The sequence below is a fragment of the Pygoscelis adeliae genome, unplaced genomic scaffold (assembly GCF_000699105.1).
Source record: "Pygoscelis adeliae isolate BGI_AS28 unplaced genomic scaffold, ASM69910v1 Scaffold45, whole genome shotgun sequence".
In the NCBI taxonomy this organism is placed as follows: Eukaryota; Metazoa; Chordata; class Aves; order Sphenisciformes; family Spheniscidae; genus Pygoscelis; species Pygoscelis adeliae.
In genome coordinates this window covers 11,311,642-11,327,369 of record NW_008825114.1, presented here as the reverse complement: position 1 = coordinate 11,327,369, position 15,728 = coordinate 11,311,642, and the positions used below count along the sequence as shown (strand labels likewise).

General features: G+C 40.6%; 1 protein-coding gene across 1 annotated transcript in view; it reads right to left on the bottom strand.

Moving 5' to 3' along the window:
• TLE4 (transducin-like enhancer of split 4) overlaps window positions 1–15,728 on the bottom strand; it is a 170,455-nt gene that overhangs the window by 84,322 nt on the left and 70,405 nt on the right. Inside the window, exons 2-3 of the mRNA XM_009328188.1 lie at window positions 14,812–14,875; window positions 13,371–13,415 (exon numbers count right to left, since the gene is read on the bottom strand). Of these exons, the coding sequence (XP_009326463.1) occupies window positions 13,371–13,415; window positions 14,812–14,875 (109 nt within the window). The remainder of the gene's footprint in view (window positions 1–13,370; window positions 13,416–14,811; window positions 14,876–15,728) is intronic.

The window sequence follows — 15,728 nt, the reverse complement described above, 5'->3', positions numbered from 1 at the left end:
ATGCTTCTCCACCCATGTTCCCCAGGGAGCTGAGAACCACTGCCGGAATTATTCCCACATAAAATACAGCAGCAGCATATTAAAAAAAAAAAAGGGGTGGAGAACATACAGACTTCTATGTAATAGCTTAGTGGTTAAAGACTCTGATCAGAGCATTATATACATGACTTTAAGTCTTTATTTACTTCTCCTTCCCACCTCCTAGAACACCCTGTCTAATAGGCTTCTGTGAACTCTGGGAAGGAAATACTCCCAATTCTTCCACTGGAGAAATAAGGTCCCTTTTCCAGTTCCTGCTAAGAATCATCGTACATGAAAAACCACCATGGGCTAAAACATGTAAATGGGTTTGGGGCAGGAACTGGAACCCAGCACAACTCCTTCCAGCTGGCCAGTCTTTCCAGGGCGACAGCACAGCATGCATCTCTCTCCTTTCAGCTCTACTGAACCATTAAGGGTCTCACGCAAACCAGACAGCTTTCTGCTGGGTATCCCAGTCATTCTCCTGGGAGAGAAGAAACGTGGGTCTTGCTAGTAGACAGAAAAGTAGCTGAACTAAGACGAACCAAGAGCATTGCCTTCTCCAGCTTTTTTGTTCATTTTTTGTTTAAGAAAAATCCACACTATGCTTACACTTTAAAAGAAAGTTTAGGTGCCACTCTCCAAAAAGTGATTCTGAGACTACCAAGCCAAGGCAGCGTGTCCTGGCAGCACCAACTTTGGTGTCTCAGCCTTCAAGCAGTGAGAGATTTAAGACACATCCGTGATGTCAACATTTCCCTATGAGTTACCCTCCATACATGCTGGATTTCTTTGGCTCCTGGCCAAATCGTTTAACTCGCCCCACATACTGTAAGCATCCCTCTGCCCTCATTCAGCTGGCCCTGCAGCCCAGTGGTGCAAAAGCATCTGCAGCATTGCTCCCCTCTTGCTGCCGAACAGTGGTCAAAGCAGCTTGTCTGGGGTCTCACAGGCATAGTCCAGAAACTTGCACCTGGATCCCCCCCCAAGCCCCAGACCCTGGTGGCTGCATCTCATCCACCTGGGAGCTTTCTGCTTTGCTTCACATCAATACGGAGAGGTATTGCCTGTGTCTACAGATTTTCAGGCTCTCCAGGTTCTGTCACAGGCTTAAACAAACCTCATGACCTTAATACAGTGCATACTTACAGTGGCATTTTTCTTTGAAAATGTGTAAACTAAGTTTATCCCAGGATTCTTCTCACCCACACAAAAAGACTTGTTAAAAATCAATGATTTATAAGAAATACACACCTGAGTTCCAGGCAGAAAACAGAACTAAGTAAAGAGCAACTAAACAAAGGACAAAACATCATCATTTCATACATTCACAAGGCCTATATGTCCATTTGGCTGAAGGCATGTTTGAAAAAAAATGTTGCATATGCAAAGAAGCTGCACGTTTGTATTTGCAAAGGAAAGTCTTACGTCTTTCTACAGAGGTAGGTTTTGAAAGTGTATAATAACAAGGCTGCTAATGTTAGTCTGAAAAGCATCTTGTATACACATTTGAAAACTCATCTTCAAGCAGAAACCCACAACCTCAGAAAAAAATGACCCCGCGTGTATGCTCATGGGGGCTCTCTTCTTGTACAATCTTGTGGTGTTGTTGCTCTTTATATCTCTATCTACGCAATCAAACCTAAGAACAATTGTCATCCTCAGTCAAATGTGGTTTTAGAAAAAACATCAGAAACAAACCATTGCCCAAAAATTTCCAGGATGCCACAGGCACAAAATTGTAAGACTTTTTCTTATGCTGCCAACAAGTGAAACAGGATGCATGTTTTGGTATCAACAGTCTGTAGAGATAAACCAGGGAAAGTTGTCAGGGGGAAAAGAACTAAGTGCCTTGTAGAGATGCATGGAAAATGCCTTTCTCCTCATGTTATCCACGTAAAAGACACATTATTAGCTTTGTTTTCCTGAACAGCCATTTCTAGAAGCACATGGAAGTGGAGAGATGCAAAGGAAGCAAGACGCCACTCCTGAATGATAAACCAAGAGCTTATATGCAATTTACTTTTCAAGAGTAACACCTCTATATTTACATATGGACAAATACGTAACAAGTAACTCTGACATAAAAAGTCTTTTGATGTTTGGAGAAGTCAGTGTCTCTTCCACCGAAAACGTTTTAGAGCAACAAATAAGCAAGAGACTCTCACAAATGCCTGGATTTTGTTATTGTTGTAGTTGTTGCTGATTAGGACAAGACTGAGAAAGAAAACATACAGTTTGTCCCCAGAAATTAAGAAGTACTGATAAAAATTGTAAATAAGCAACATGCTCAGACTGCAACAGCTTTCTGTAATTAGGACAGAAAGCCTATTGGTTAAGTCGAGTATAAGAATAAACAATCTATCCTTTGTTAACACGCTGACACAAACATACGGGGTGTATTTTATGCACAGTCTTTCCAATCTTCTTGTGTTATTCAAATACTATGGACTGATATTTTAAGAAGAGGCACCTACTTTGTATCTAGTCACATGCTTTATAAAATTACAGAAAGCAGACAGTAGGGGTGTTGTAGCTGACTCTCTTCTACACATCAGCACAGTGCCATCTTTCAAAGGGGGCACTGTGAAAGTGGATGGTTGTCATACAAAGTGAATGGTACTGCAGGGAAATAGGAGATGTGAGAAGAAAACCAATTAATGAGTTCCCTCCAATCGTTCCTTGTTCTCTGCCTCCTCCCTAAAACCAAAAATCCAGCATAAGCGTTTTGGCCAGCTTTGGCCTTATTTCTTTGCTTTTCTTCTCCAAATGTTATCACAAGACCAGCCCCCCCTGTTTCCAACTTTTATCTCCAAATACAAGTAACAGGCAGGAGAACAACTCAAGTACCTGTAGTGTTATCTCCTGGTAACCTTTGGGGCATAAGGACAAAGGAAATCCCATAGCAGTTAAGGCACTGCTGGACCTCATTACACAGCAGACAGGGGTTTGGAAGGAGTCCTCTTCCCTCCACAGCAAATACGTATTCATTCAATATTCTGTGATTCTCTAGAGCCTCTCATCTAATAATGGATGTTAACAAATTAAATCTTACATCACTCCCCATCATGTAAATATCATCACCATTTCAGAGAGGGAGACAGAGGCACAGAATGTTAAGAGACTTTCAAAGTGTTGCAGAGCACGAGCTCAGAGTCAGAGAAACCACAACTGCTCATTTGTCACGTTTTAAATTAAAAATGGCCTCCTCCCCAGATCCAAGGCAGTCGAGCCTCTGGGTAGGCATCTGCAGGTATCCAGAGCAGGAAACAGAACAGATGTCAATGCTGACTTTTCTCTGCAGACCCACGGTGCTTCACAAAGGATGAGTACTGAAGCCTTCATCCTGCAGCCACCATAAAAATCCAGCGGAGCCCCACATCCCTCTCAAAGCCAAAACCACAACATAGCTTGGCTCAACTGCTGGATTCAAACGACCACAGGGAGCCCACGCTGCCACTGGCTACCTGGCTGTCAGGCCGCTAGATGGTGGCTTGTCCACCTCAAACCCAAGGCAGACAGGAAGCCGGTCAGAGATGCTGCCAGAGCTACTGACAGAAACCTGGCCCTGCACAGCCCTCAGTGAAGCAGCTTTCATGAAAACGCGTGAACAAGCATTGCCAGGTCCACGTGTGCCCCCATCCCCAACCCTTAGCTGGGCTGCTCTACAGTTATTTTGTCTCCCTTGCATTTATTAATAGGAAAGCTTAATAGGAAAACACCATTGTGTTTTCAAAATGAAGCCCACAAGTGTTTCAGCTATGAGGCATGGCCAAAAACTCCTTATTCATTCCTGTGAAAGGTTAGAAATAAGAAAAAGTGGTTGTCCAAGATAAAAACTTTTCTCAATGATTGCTCCACTTTCCCCATGGTTTTAAAAGGTAAAATTTGAATCAAATGCTAAATAGGAGTAATCGGTTGACCACCAAACGGAAGTTACATGATAGACAGGTTAACTGGATATCCAGATATATTAACGTAGAAGCCCTCAGTTAGCTATCTGCGTTATAAAGAATGAGCAAAAATGAAGTTCCACCACTCCTGCCGAGAAGCAAAGAGACACGAGAAAGAAAATGAGTGATCAAAATGCTACCTTCTCCCACAACCCCCAGCTAAAAATTCACTCCAATTTGTCTTATGATTAATTTTAAATAATGCTGTCATGTTAACGTGGTAAACGATGGTTTCAGCCATTGAGCAACTGTCAAGAAGAACATCCTGCAACCCAGACTTTCCAAACACTGAGGTCCATGCAACATCACACAAGCCTCCTCCCAGCGCTGCAAGGGGGGACCAAGGATCACATCACTGTGCCAGCTCAGTCGGCTTCAGGTTACCTGCTCTTCCCTCATCCCCTGCTGAGTCTGTCACTGTAACCCCATGGACACCCCGTAATGAGTTTTGAGAAAGCTGTCTGCCTTGAGGACACAACAGACCCAGACTAGACCTATTTGCTGTTGTTCTTGGGTTTAAAATTGTCAGTTAAATTTCTATAGTATTTGCTGTCACTCCCTACAAGTACCACAATGCTTTATTAAGTATTTGCAGAGAGCATGCGTTGGCCCTGCTGTGTTTTGATTTGTTGGTTTTGGGTTCAAAGTCCGAAAAATCAAGGGGAAAGGGGCCCCTTTGCTTTCCAAAGTACACTTCTGCCATAGTAAACCTGCATCACTGGCTACGCCTGTAACTGAAACCCAGGTGATGTCTTATCAGCAGCCTCACCATACCCTCTATACAGTGCCACTCCATCACCGGCTACCCAGGACAGGGTCAGAGGGGTTTTTTTGCAATTGCAAATTCTCCAAACAACTGAGACACTAAGAGAAGCCACATAAGCACATAAGCAGACAGAGTAAATACAAGAGAAGTTTATTGTATTTAAGTTGGAGGAAAGAGCAGCTTTTTAAAAAATTAAATGCTCTCAGTGATCATGTACAACATGTGCACAGTACACAACACATGCCAAACAAAATCTAGTGGCAGGACCTATTGTCATGCAGATTCTTTATAGCATGAAGGGGACAGATTTTGACTTCTGCTCAACTGTGAGATGCTCTGCTGAGGTTTTTAAGCAAACACAAGAAAAAAGAAAAGCACACGTTCTCATTGCCAGTGTTCCACATCCCAAACATAACAGTGAAAGGTTTTTCTCCTTTGAAGAAGTTGAAACTCATCCAGCAAATGTCAGAAACCTCTGGCAGTGTAAGATCCTGCAGAGAAACCATTTAAGCAGACCAAAAGAGAGAGGCCAAGTTAGAAGACCTCCACTCAAAACGATGTCCTGTGTTCCCTCACCTTCTAACACAGAAAGGGGAATTGCCAGCAGCGTATCTGTGCCATCTTATGATATATAACCCACAAAAACTTAACAGGCTATGATGTATGACCCACAAAAACTTAACAAGCAATTCCAGAAAGAGTATGTATATATTTTTAATTTGGTATTATTTTTTCTTAGGAGAGTAAACCTCACACATTTTCTGAGAATAGGAAATTATGACAAAAGTTGCCAGCTGTTTCTCATACCCAGCTCCCTTGACTTTATCGTGAATCTTGGGACATTTCACTCCTTACTCACGAAAAATTATTATGGGAGAATACTGAATGAAAAACTAAGAAGCATGAGGCAAGTCCAGTTTGACAGCTTAAAATTAGAAAGAAAATAAAAAGAACCCCAAATTTGTTATTTTTATCTCATGATTAATTTTAAGCCAATCTCATGATATTCTGGGGACTGGCATGACTTAACATTTGGAGTTGGCAATACAGCATACCTTGCAAATACATAATCATAAAGAGACCATTTCAGGTTTACCGTGGAGACTATAACTTTGACTTGCCTGACATCTGTACATTTAACACCTTAGCCATAACACCACAGCGTTCAATACCAGAGCATTACGTACCTGTCCTGGGCTAGGAAAGATGATTCCTTATGTCTAAATCCTATCCACGCAGGCAAGAAAGCACTATTTAGAGTTCTGTTTACTATTTGTGACATATTCCAGTTATATTTAAAAAACATTATTTAAAAAAAAAGTTATGGACACCTCCTTTTGACATTGTGTCAAATCGCTCCCTGCTACACTGAACTACAGAGTTTGTGCCACCACTAAGATAAACGGTATCAACGTAAAAAATTTACAGAAGTAGTACTTCAAGGTACCAGTGGAACTGTACAAATATCATCTTGAACCAAGACAAAACCTGTAAAAATATACAGATAAACAGAGAGACAAATAGGTATTCTTAAAACTACTTCCTATTTTTGTATTTTAAAATAAAGACTAATTTTTAATTCAAACGTTCATTTTTTTTCTATGAATAGCATTTCTTGAGTATAGATAAGTTCGGCGTCAAGTATTGTCATCTGTTAGTTAATTCAAGTATCGGTTTATACATCCTGTGTTTCACATTATCATCTTTGTTCTGCTCCCGCTGCGCCTTGTGGCTAAATAGGTTTTCTGAAAGTCAGCGGCAACAGATGTGCTCAATCTGCAGACAGCAAAAGAAGTGACTTCTGTAACAACTACAATCGCACTGTTCACAAACTGGCCCACATCTGTGATAAACACAGTTCTCTATTATGTCCACAAATAGCACATCATATCTTCTCATTAAAAAAAAAAAAAAAAAAAGTAAGACCAAATTGGTAAGTCTGAATTCTCAACGTTTGGCAGCCTTGGTGTTAAGAGTGACATCTGTCTCCTGGCTTTAATGCACCGAGTCCATGGTATACACCGTGACTGACCTGTGTGAGCACCCCCTTCACTTTTTGTTAACATAAACTGAAATCAGAATCCCTGCCTCGAGGAGCTTACAATCGCAATTATTTCACATGCTTGAATCCTTATGTTTGAAGTTATTTCAGTTGCTGAGCCAAGCAGCCAAACATTTTCAAGCCAGATTTACAATCGCCTCTGCAGCCTTAATTCTACTTTCCTAACGTCTATTTTGTGCACTGAAAGAGATCCTCTAGGAAAACTGGTAATGAGATCAGCGAGTGTATAACTAAAAACTGCACCACAATGCACATACACAATGGGGCAGGATCAGCTTACACAAATGCTGTAAAGCTTGGGCATCCCAGCGTTCCGATACCTCACTTTGAAACCTATCTGCTAATTAATGTTTTTTTCCTTTTTTGCCCCCAAAAGGAAGGCAAATCTCACCACACAAAATGGTGCAAAAGTTATTATATACAAAATGGTGACAAAGCTTCCCTCTCCTGGCAGGTAGTAAGTTCTGACTGTTCAGCGGGAGCCTTATGCCGGCGTTGTATTTCCAGCCCCGCTGGCTGACCCGAAGAGCCAGCGGCGGTGCCAGGCGGGAGGGGGGGCCTCCCGCTGCGGACGGACAGACGGAGGGAGGTACACATCACCTCTCCCCCTGCCTTCCCTCTCCCCCACCGCTGCCCAAAAGGGGCTGGGGGTTCTTGCCAGAATGACGTCCCTTAATGCAAACAGCAAAGGTGATGGAGTTTCTTGCATTTAAAAAAAAAAAAAATTTGCAAGAATTTTTTTATAGGGGAAGGTGTTAGGCAACCCTAACCACAGGGTCCCCACTGGCCCCCTCTGTAACTACAAGTGGGCCCATAAACTAACACAGTCAGTGAGGCAGCATCACGGCAATTAGCATCTTTCAAAGACAGAAAAATGCTTTTATGTTTAAGCACTGTCGAGCACAGCCTTTTGCCAGTAAAAACAGAGCGTATGTCTTAATTTAAAAGTTTGCTCAGCATGTTTTGTGCTACTTCCTGTGTCTTAAGCATCTGTCTGAATTGCCGAAACAAGTGGGGGAAAATAACACTTTCCTTTGCTTATGAAAGCCAAAACCAGGGTGAAATGGAAGTTCTTGTCCTCATGCATGTTATTCTGCAGTTGTGGGGGGAGAGGTTATTTCAACAGTAACTGGTGGAGAAGTGGAAACAGCAAACTTCCCAGTAATTAACAGGACCTCTCCACAGAAAGGCTGTCTAACGTCTGTATCATGAGGAAAAGAAAGCACAGAATCTCATTTCAGAACGTAGCAGTTATTACCAAGTAAAAGGTTTCTGGTTTAACAGCAGAATAATACATTTTCTAACTTTTCATAAGCTTCTAAGCTTTTCTGCTGGCTTCACAGAGGCTAAATAACCTAAAACTGGGACAAACAAGCCTCAGTTGTCAAACTGATTTGACAACCTATTTTTTACATTTTGCGACTTTGATAGAAAAGCCACTTGTTTTTCTCTTCCTCCTTAATAGTCCTGTGTGAGCTGCAGCCTTCAAAATTTCACTTCTAATCTCTCTCATTTTGAAGTTTTCCAGTTCAGTTCTGACTACCCACTGCCTATATCTCTATTAAATCTTTCCTACTGTTTATAATGGAGAACAAATTCAACCGGTATAATTTTAGCTGGCTTTCCAGCTATTCTTCGAACGGAAGACAATATACTCTCAACTACTGACTGTGTTAAAAAAAAAAGTGCACACATGCATGCACACACATTCACACCAAGCCCAGATCATTGCCAAAAAAAAAAAAAAAGAGGAGTATTTTTCCATTACACAGCGCATATACAAACCAATTCTCTGTGATATATGTGTTTTATGGCCATGAAGATGAAAAACGGTCAAAACTCTGCCCTAAATTAAACAAATTGATTCCCATCTTTACCCCTTTACCAAAATAATTTACTAAGGCTTAAGAAGCAAGGAAACTCAGGGCTGGGATGTCGTACAGCCCATATATTAACTCAAGTCAGCAATAAATCTCCCCTTACTCTCCATACTACTTTCTTAAATAGCTCACTATAAAGCCCCAACCTAATTAAAAACAGCTTTCTCGGCAACAGTGGCCTTGATTTCACTTACTTACACATTAACTGCAGCCTCCGTTTGGCCAATCCAGTCTATTCCCTGTACCACGCAGGGCCTTTTATCTGCCCTGGACAGCATTTTCTCCAGCAGATGAAGTAGATGCCGATTGATTTGCTGTCGAGCATGGTAAATTAATAGCAACAAATTGCTGAGGGCCCCATCTCGCTGCTCCACCATGCTTCGGCAGTTTTGCTTTATTTGCTCCATGATGGGCAGCAGTCAGGCCTCTTCAAGTCAATTTCTTCTTAACAACCTGCAATACTTTTCAATGGTGAAAATAGAGCCGTTCCTTGTAAGTCAGAAATCAATATCCTATTGCCCTTAGAAAATGCTAAACAAGCAGTATTGGCAATCCACTTGGTACTAGAGGCTATCAGATATAATGCAAATCCATACTGCTTCCCTCCTCGTAGTTATTACAGTTTGCTAAAAGGTTCCTAATGCCATTTATCATCATTTACCATCGACTACTGCAGCTATGATTATGATATCCTATCAGCTAGCAGAGCCCTTTCATTTCTATCCAATTAATATTTTAGCAGCACTCAAATGCTTGTTGCCCAAGTCTTGTAATAAAATTTACATGGATTGGACTGATTTTTTTTTTTTTAACTGTGATCTTAAAAAGTCATTTCATTTATTTTTTAATACTCAGCTTCTTAAAAGATCTGAATTTTCTTTCAAAAATGCTGAAATCCAACATTCTAGCATGTGAATAAGTTCAAAGACGGAGGTCTAACCAGAAAGAGTGACTCAGAATTTACGTATTGCCACCTCCAAAAAACTTAACTGAAGTAAAAAGTGAATGCTGTATCCTATTTATGCCTTCCATCAGTCCCATTCACAAATACGTTGTCTGTAGCCAAATACAGACACTTCTTTTAAACGATAATTACCATTCTGAATTAAAACCTTCAGCAAGCATGTTTGATTACAGCAATTTAAATAAACTGTTTACCATAACATTAAAACAGCCTAATTTCAGAAATTAAACCAAATGACCACCACCACCAAGTAGCAACAGTATATTAGAAACACAGAGCAGCATGTCAACTCTTCATTCATAAACTATCCACTGAGCCTCTTAAAAACAAATGTTAAAAAAGCAACTTAGTAAGAAATGGGTAAGAATCTTCAGACCACACTCAAACATTCATATTTATGCTAATATTGAAATTTAAAACTGTAGGGAAGTATCTGTTCATAATGCAACCCAAAACCCCTCAACTCAATGCCTTTTTTTTTTTGGAATGTGTCTATTTTGAAGCTCTATTGATCCTAGAACAGAAAATCAAAAATTAACTTACTATTTTAGACTGTAACACCACATGTCACAACATACCCCACACTTGTCTTTAAGAAAAAATACAAATGACTAATTCTACCAGTATAATGCTATTTACTCAGTTACCAAAATTTAAATTAATTATGTTCTCAAACATAATTGTTAAAAATTGGCAACATTATGCAGGCTTAATTAAGATTAAATCCAATTTACTAAATGTACTTTAATTGGTACTAATTACATTAGCTTTCCTTTCAGAATGACAAATTCCCCATAGGTTTCACTTTAATAGTCTTCTATCAAAATCAACACAGGATGACTGATGATGAGCATCACACGAGGGGTGGGAAAAGAGATGCTCTTTCCCCCTCTCCCCCCCCCTGGACACACAGGCACACTCACTACCGCTGCTCTCTGCGCGTTTATCCCTTTATCAATTTGCTAAGTCACAGAGTCATGACTCCATCACAGCCATCATTTTCTGTTCCAGTGAAAAATTTCTCTAAAAATAAATACTCTGTGGCTGGGAGCAGCCAAGAAGAACAGAAGCTTTAACAGAAAAATACACAAAGGTTTCCAATATCAGGGCCACCAATTACTAGGGTACTTCCAAGGACTCCAGGGAGTCCTGCTCTTGAACCCTTTGAGACGCAAATCTAATAAGTGAATAAGCCTAACCTGATCTTGAGAACTAGGCCCAATTACGCCGAAGGGCAACTTCACTGCATTATTGCCTGCTTTCCATTACAAGGGCATCCAGCGAGTACATCTGGAAAAGAACCTGAGAGGAACCAAGGCTGTCTGCCCAGAAAAACAAATAAAGACAGATATGCCTCTGTGCTAAAGTGAAAAAAAGAAAGAAAATATAATAAGTAGGTGGTTTGCAGGGCTGTCTGTATTTCATAATGTGGAGGAGAAGGGGGGGGAGGAGGTGAATCGCTCAATTTCAGCCGAGTAAAATTCAAAGATGAGAGAGGAAGAGAACGGAATTTAAGGTGGAAGACTAAAAAAGCTTCGCATACATCAAATGAAGCAATCAATGCTATCTATATAATATACCAAATTGGACCCTAGTGCTGTGATCATAAAGCAAGATGGGAAGTATTTTGCAGTTGCTGGAGCAAAAAGAGAAAGGAAAAAAAAAACCCAAACGCTGTGGCAATAGAAGGGGAGACATGAGAGATATGAAATTGGTTATCAGATTTAAGAATGATAGCAAACAAGTTTCTTAGCCGCAGCTAATTTGAACCAACATCTGACAAAATATTTAAGTGTTTTGCATGAGAGTACGATACTTAAAATACTAATTTGAACAGACTGAACACTAATGGAAAAAGGTGTTTAATTAAAACCTAGTCCTTTTTAATCCCCACACTTAGGTGTAACTAAGTATTTAATTTCTCCAGAATATCACTGACAACTCCATCACCATAACTGTATACAATTTCTGAAGTAAAGCATTTAGAAATTAAAAGGGCTTTTAATGTGGGGTTTTTTCCCCCCACTTAATACAATTTAATTACACACTGCACTTGCAAGCTGATTTTGTCCCACAGAATTTTATGCAGTCAGTGTAAGTCTACATACAACTAACTGCTGTAAAAACTGGGTACCTAGAAATATAAACAGGTTTGACTGCGATGCTTGCTTTCAAATGCCTGTAAGAATTTGCTACGTAGGTGGCCTATAAGGACTCTAGTCTTTGCGAATTGTTTCCATATCTCATGCTTTACTGATTGGGGTTTTTTTTGTTTGGGGTTTTTGTTTTGTCTTTTCTGTTTTTTTAAATGGCACCTGAAACAATCTGGCTATTCATTTGAGAACAGACCCAACACCTCCAAGAGTCAGTGACCAGTTTTTCCACCAGCACCCGTGACCTGAATCAGGTCCAGAGTCACCACGTACGTACAATCTGATCAGCTGCAATCACAGCCTTTTCCTCTCAACCATTCATTAAACGCACTTGTTGAGTCTTCATGGTACCTGTGAGGAGAACATCTGAATTCAACAGGTCTAGATATACGTCTGTAAAATAACATGTATGTAACAAGGTCCCATAAGTTTGGAGCTGCGGACGCAAAATGCTTTGAGACAGGAAATCCCACCGTCTTCATATTTGTATGCCATCTAGTGCAAATGGCCCTAATCAGTACTCTGGCATTGAGATGCTAATGGAATACAAAATATAATGAATAATAAATAACATGAAAAAACATTTCACTTGTATGTCTGCTCTCAACAAGATAAAGAAATCCTATTTCCACAACCCAGAGAAGTTCCAAATCCCTAACTCTGAACAGAAATGCATACAAACCAACTTTCAGATAGTGCTTCTTCTCCCATCCAACCATTTCTTTATTTCTGCAGTTTACACTCCCCAGCAATGCTGGTGAATTGCTCTACCGTTTGCTAAAATGAGTTGTCAGTATTAAACTCCACCATACAAAAAGTTCTCTCACTGGAAAAGAGGTCAGATGTTTAATTCATTCTCCCCCAGAGAAGGTTAAAACCACACATTACCGAATAAGAAACTCTGATTTACACTACCATGCTCCATCTGACTAATCTCCTGCTAATCTTGGCCTAAGTGCTAGATTTCAAGGCACAAAACCAAGCATGCTAACATCCTCGCAGAAAGCTCATTTACTCTTTAGTGTTTGAGATGCTAAGACACTGGTTTTGGACAAAGGTCCGAGTAAGCAGCCTGAGGGAAACAGGAACACGGCAGTGCATCAATTGCTTTTGCAGCTCCAGCTTAGATCAGTCCAGGTTAACCGAAGAGAACAGTCTTTTCCACTTGCAAATACAAATCCCTCGACACCTAATACGCATTCGTGATGTAGCTGTCATCCCAAAATGTAAACCCCAAAGGTTCGAGGTCAGACCGATCTGAAGGTACAACCCACATACCCGTCCCTACTCACATACACCCTCCCCGTGCAGTACAGGACCACTTGCACATGAGGAGATTGCATGTGGAAAGTCAACCGAATAACGCACAACCGGCAGCCAAGACCGTAACCTACGCAAAGCCTGTACACCATACAACAAGATGGAAGTTTCAGGGCCAGGTTAAGTACAAAAAAATTTCCAATGCACTCAAGCATGCAGTTAAAGCAAGTCACACACAATACAGATCTGTTTTAAGACTGATGGGAGAAATTATACAGAGCATTCTTACACAAAACAAATTATCTACCTACCTGTTTATGCATCTCTATATTCAGCCCATAGGACATCTCGTAATACTAAGAAAGAAGAAGATGACTCTATTAGACCTTGCAATTGTGAAAATCATTCCAAAATTCACTTTGACTCAAACATCATCTGTACAAAGACATACAGACCTAAAAACATTTATTGGCCTTGAAGAGCTCCTGGAATTCGAAAGAGCATTTCACAGCAATCCTTTTTTTTTTTTTTGCATTTTTTGCTTTATCTACATTGCTTCATGTCAAATTTACAAAGAACAGCCATAAAACAAGGAAAAAACCAGACAACAAAAAAATCGTTACAAGTAATCACAACCAGAGTTAAAGATTAGAAGCAGAAAAAAAGCCACACAGAAAACGCTCAAGATTTTATTCCCTAGCACACATAAAAGATGCCAAAAAACCCGCCCAAAGTGCTTGAAGCCAGACACACATATAAATCAGCAATGTCTAACAGACCGGTTATTCAATATTTTAAATTAAAAACACAAAAAACCCGCAGTTAAATTGCAGGGATGCAAAAAATGAGAGAGCATGGAAATTCAGAGCCAAAGCAGATACATAATCTAAGTATGTCCTGTCGTGCCTGAGGATTGCGGCGAACTCAGTTCAGTGTGTAATATTAGCACTAAACAATCTCCAAGACATAGTTGTATCAGGCATGAAAAAGACAACTGCAAGCCTTAACATTTGCTTGTGCTCTTGGTTAAGAATTTTTCAAGGTTATTTACTCTTTTTGTAAATACAAGGGTGTTATTTGTCACGTACAGATGGAAAACGGCTAATCCGTCATAGGTGTACAAGACAGCAGATAGCAAGAGCTCCTCTGGAGTTACCATGATCCATCACGCAATTATGTATTTAGAGATGTCTTCCTGTGCACATTATTTAACCAGGCAGACCACAACCATTGAGGAAATCCCTTTCACAGCTGAGATCCCTACCATTCTGAATTTAGTGAAACAATGAACCGGCTGCCCAGGTGCAACAGTTCTTCTAGGAAGTAGGCTTCAGGTTTGTATGCCTACATGTACAATTTTGGCTTACTCCCATCACAGAAAAAAAATACTATCCCTAACCGTTTTACGGAGATATGATCATTGGGAGAAGTCAGCAAAAGTGAAAACATCATCCCCAGGTACACTACGGAAGTTGTACACGGCTTTAAAGGGCTGACAAGTAATCTGCTAGCATTCGGAAGAAATACCCCCAATCGCTTAAAAGGTTAAAAAGCAGGTTTTGCACGGAAACTAACTGCTGCCAACAAGTTATAAACCCCTGAAACTACGGATTTATAACGGAAGCACTGATGCAACCTCAACAACAGCAGCGCTACTATAATCTTTCTGTTCGCCTCCAGCAATCCGAATGTATTTCGGTCTCAGTATACCAAGCTAATAGACATTTTGAATTTGTTATGCAGCTTGCTTACCATGACATAATGTCGCTGCATCTCTGTCTTCTCACTGGCCAGTTTTTCACATTCTAGCTTTAAACTGTTTGAGACACAAAAAGGAAAAAGCATGGGTACTTCATAACACAAAACTGACATTCTTCTGAGCACAGGTTACTCCCCTTTTCAAGCATTTCTCCAACACACAAATAGAACTATGCATTCTAGCTCTTGCTTGGAAGTTCAGGGTGGGGTTTGTAGTTTTCCCTCTTTCGAGACATACTGTGCAACATCCTCATCTCCTAAGCAGACTGCATACAGTACGCAGGAGAGTATTTTCCTCAGACAAAAAAAAAACCCAACGCTGGTTCACAGCAGAAGCACACAGGGGTTCATACCTATAACACTTAAGCTTGAGAAGCCACTTACAAATCCATAATTTAGGTTTTGGAGTTTTTATTTAAATGAGTTTTAGAAACACATCTTGCTTTCACTCAACCCACAGAGGACTCAAACACATATCACCACTTCAAGGAGCAAAAAGTTGCTGGTTTTTGTTTTGTTCTTCTGTTACCGATGACAGAACTGCAAGGAAAAATACTGCCAGTAATTTAAGGACTACCGTGGTAAACATGAACACCTCCGCTGCTTTTTTTGTTTGTTTTCAGAAGCCCGCTAAACAATCGTACCAGAAGTCACTTGTCACTTTGAGGACACAGCGCTCTTCCACCTAAGGATAATGAAATAGCTCGCCGCCTCACTCCCAGGTTATCGGCACTTGACATGTCAATGAAAGGCGCGAGGGGGCCGAGCCAAGACAAGATGCGTGTCCTGAGCGGCATTTTGAAGAAAAGCAGAGGACGAGCCCAGCCGGCCACACATTCTTCCACCAACCCCCACCCCACCACCCCCAGAAAAAAAAAACCCACAAACCGGGTCGTGGGGAAAACAAGAAA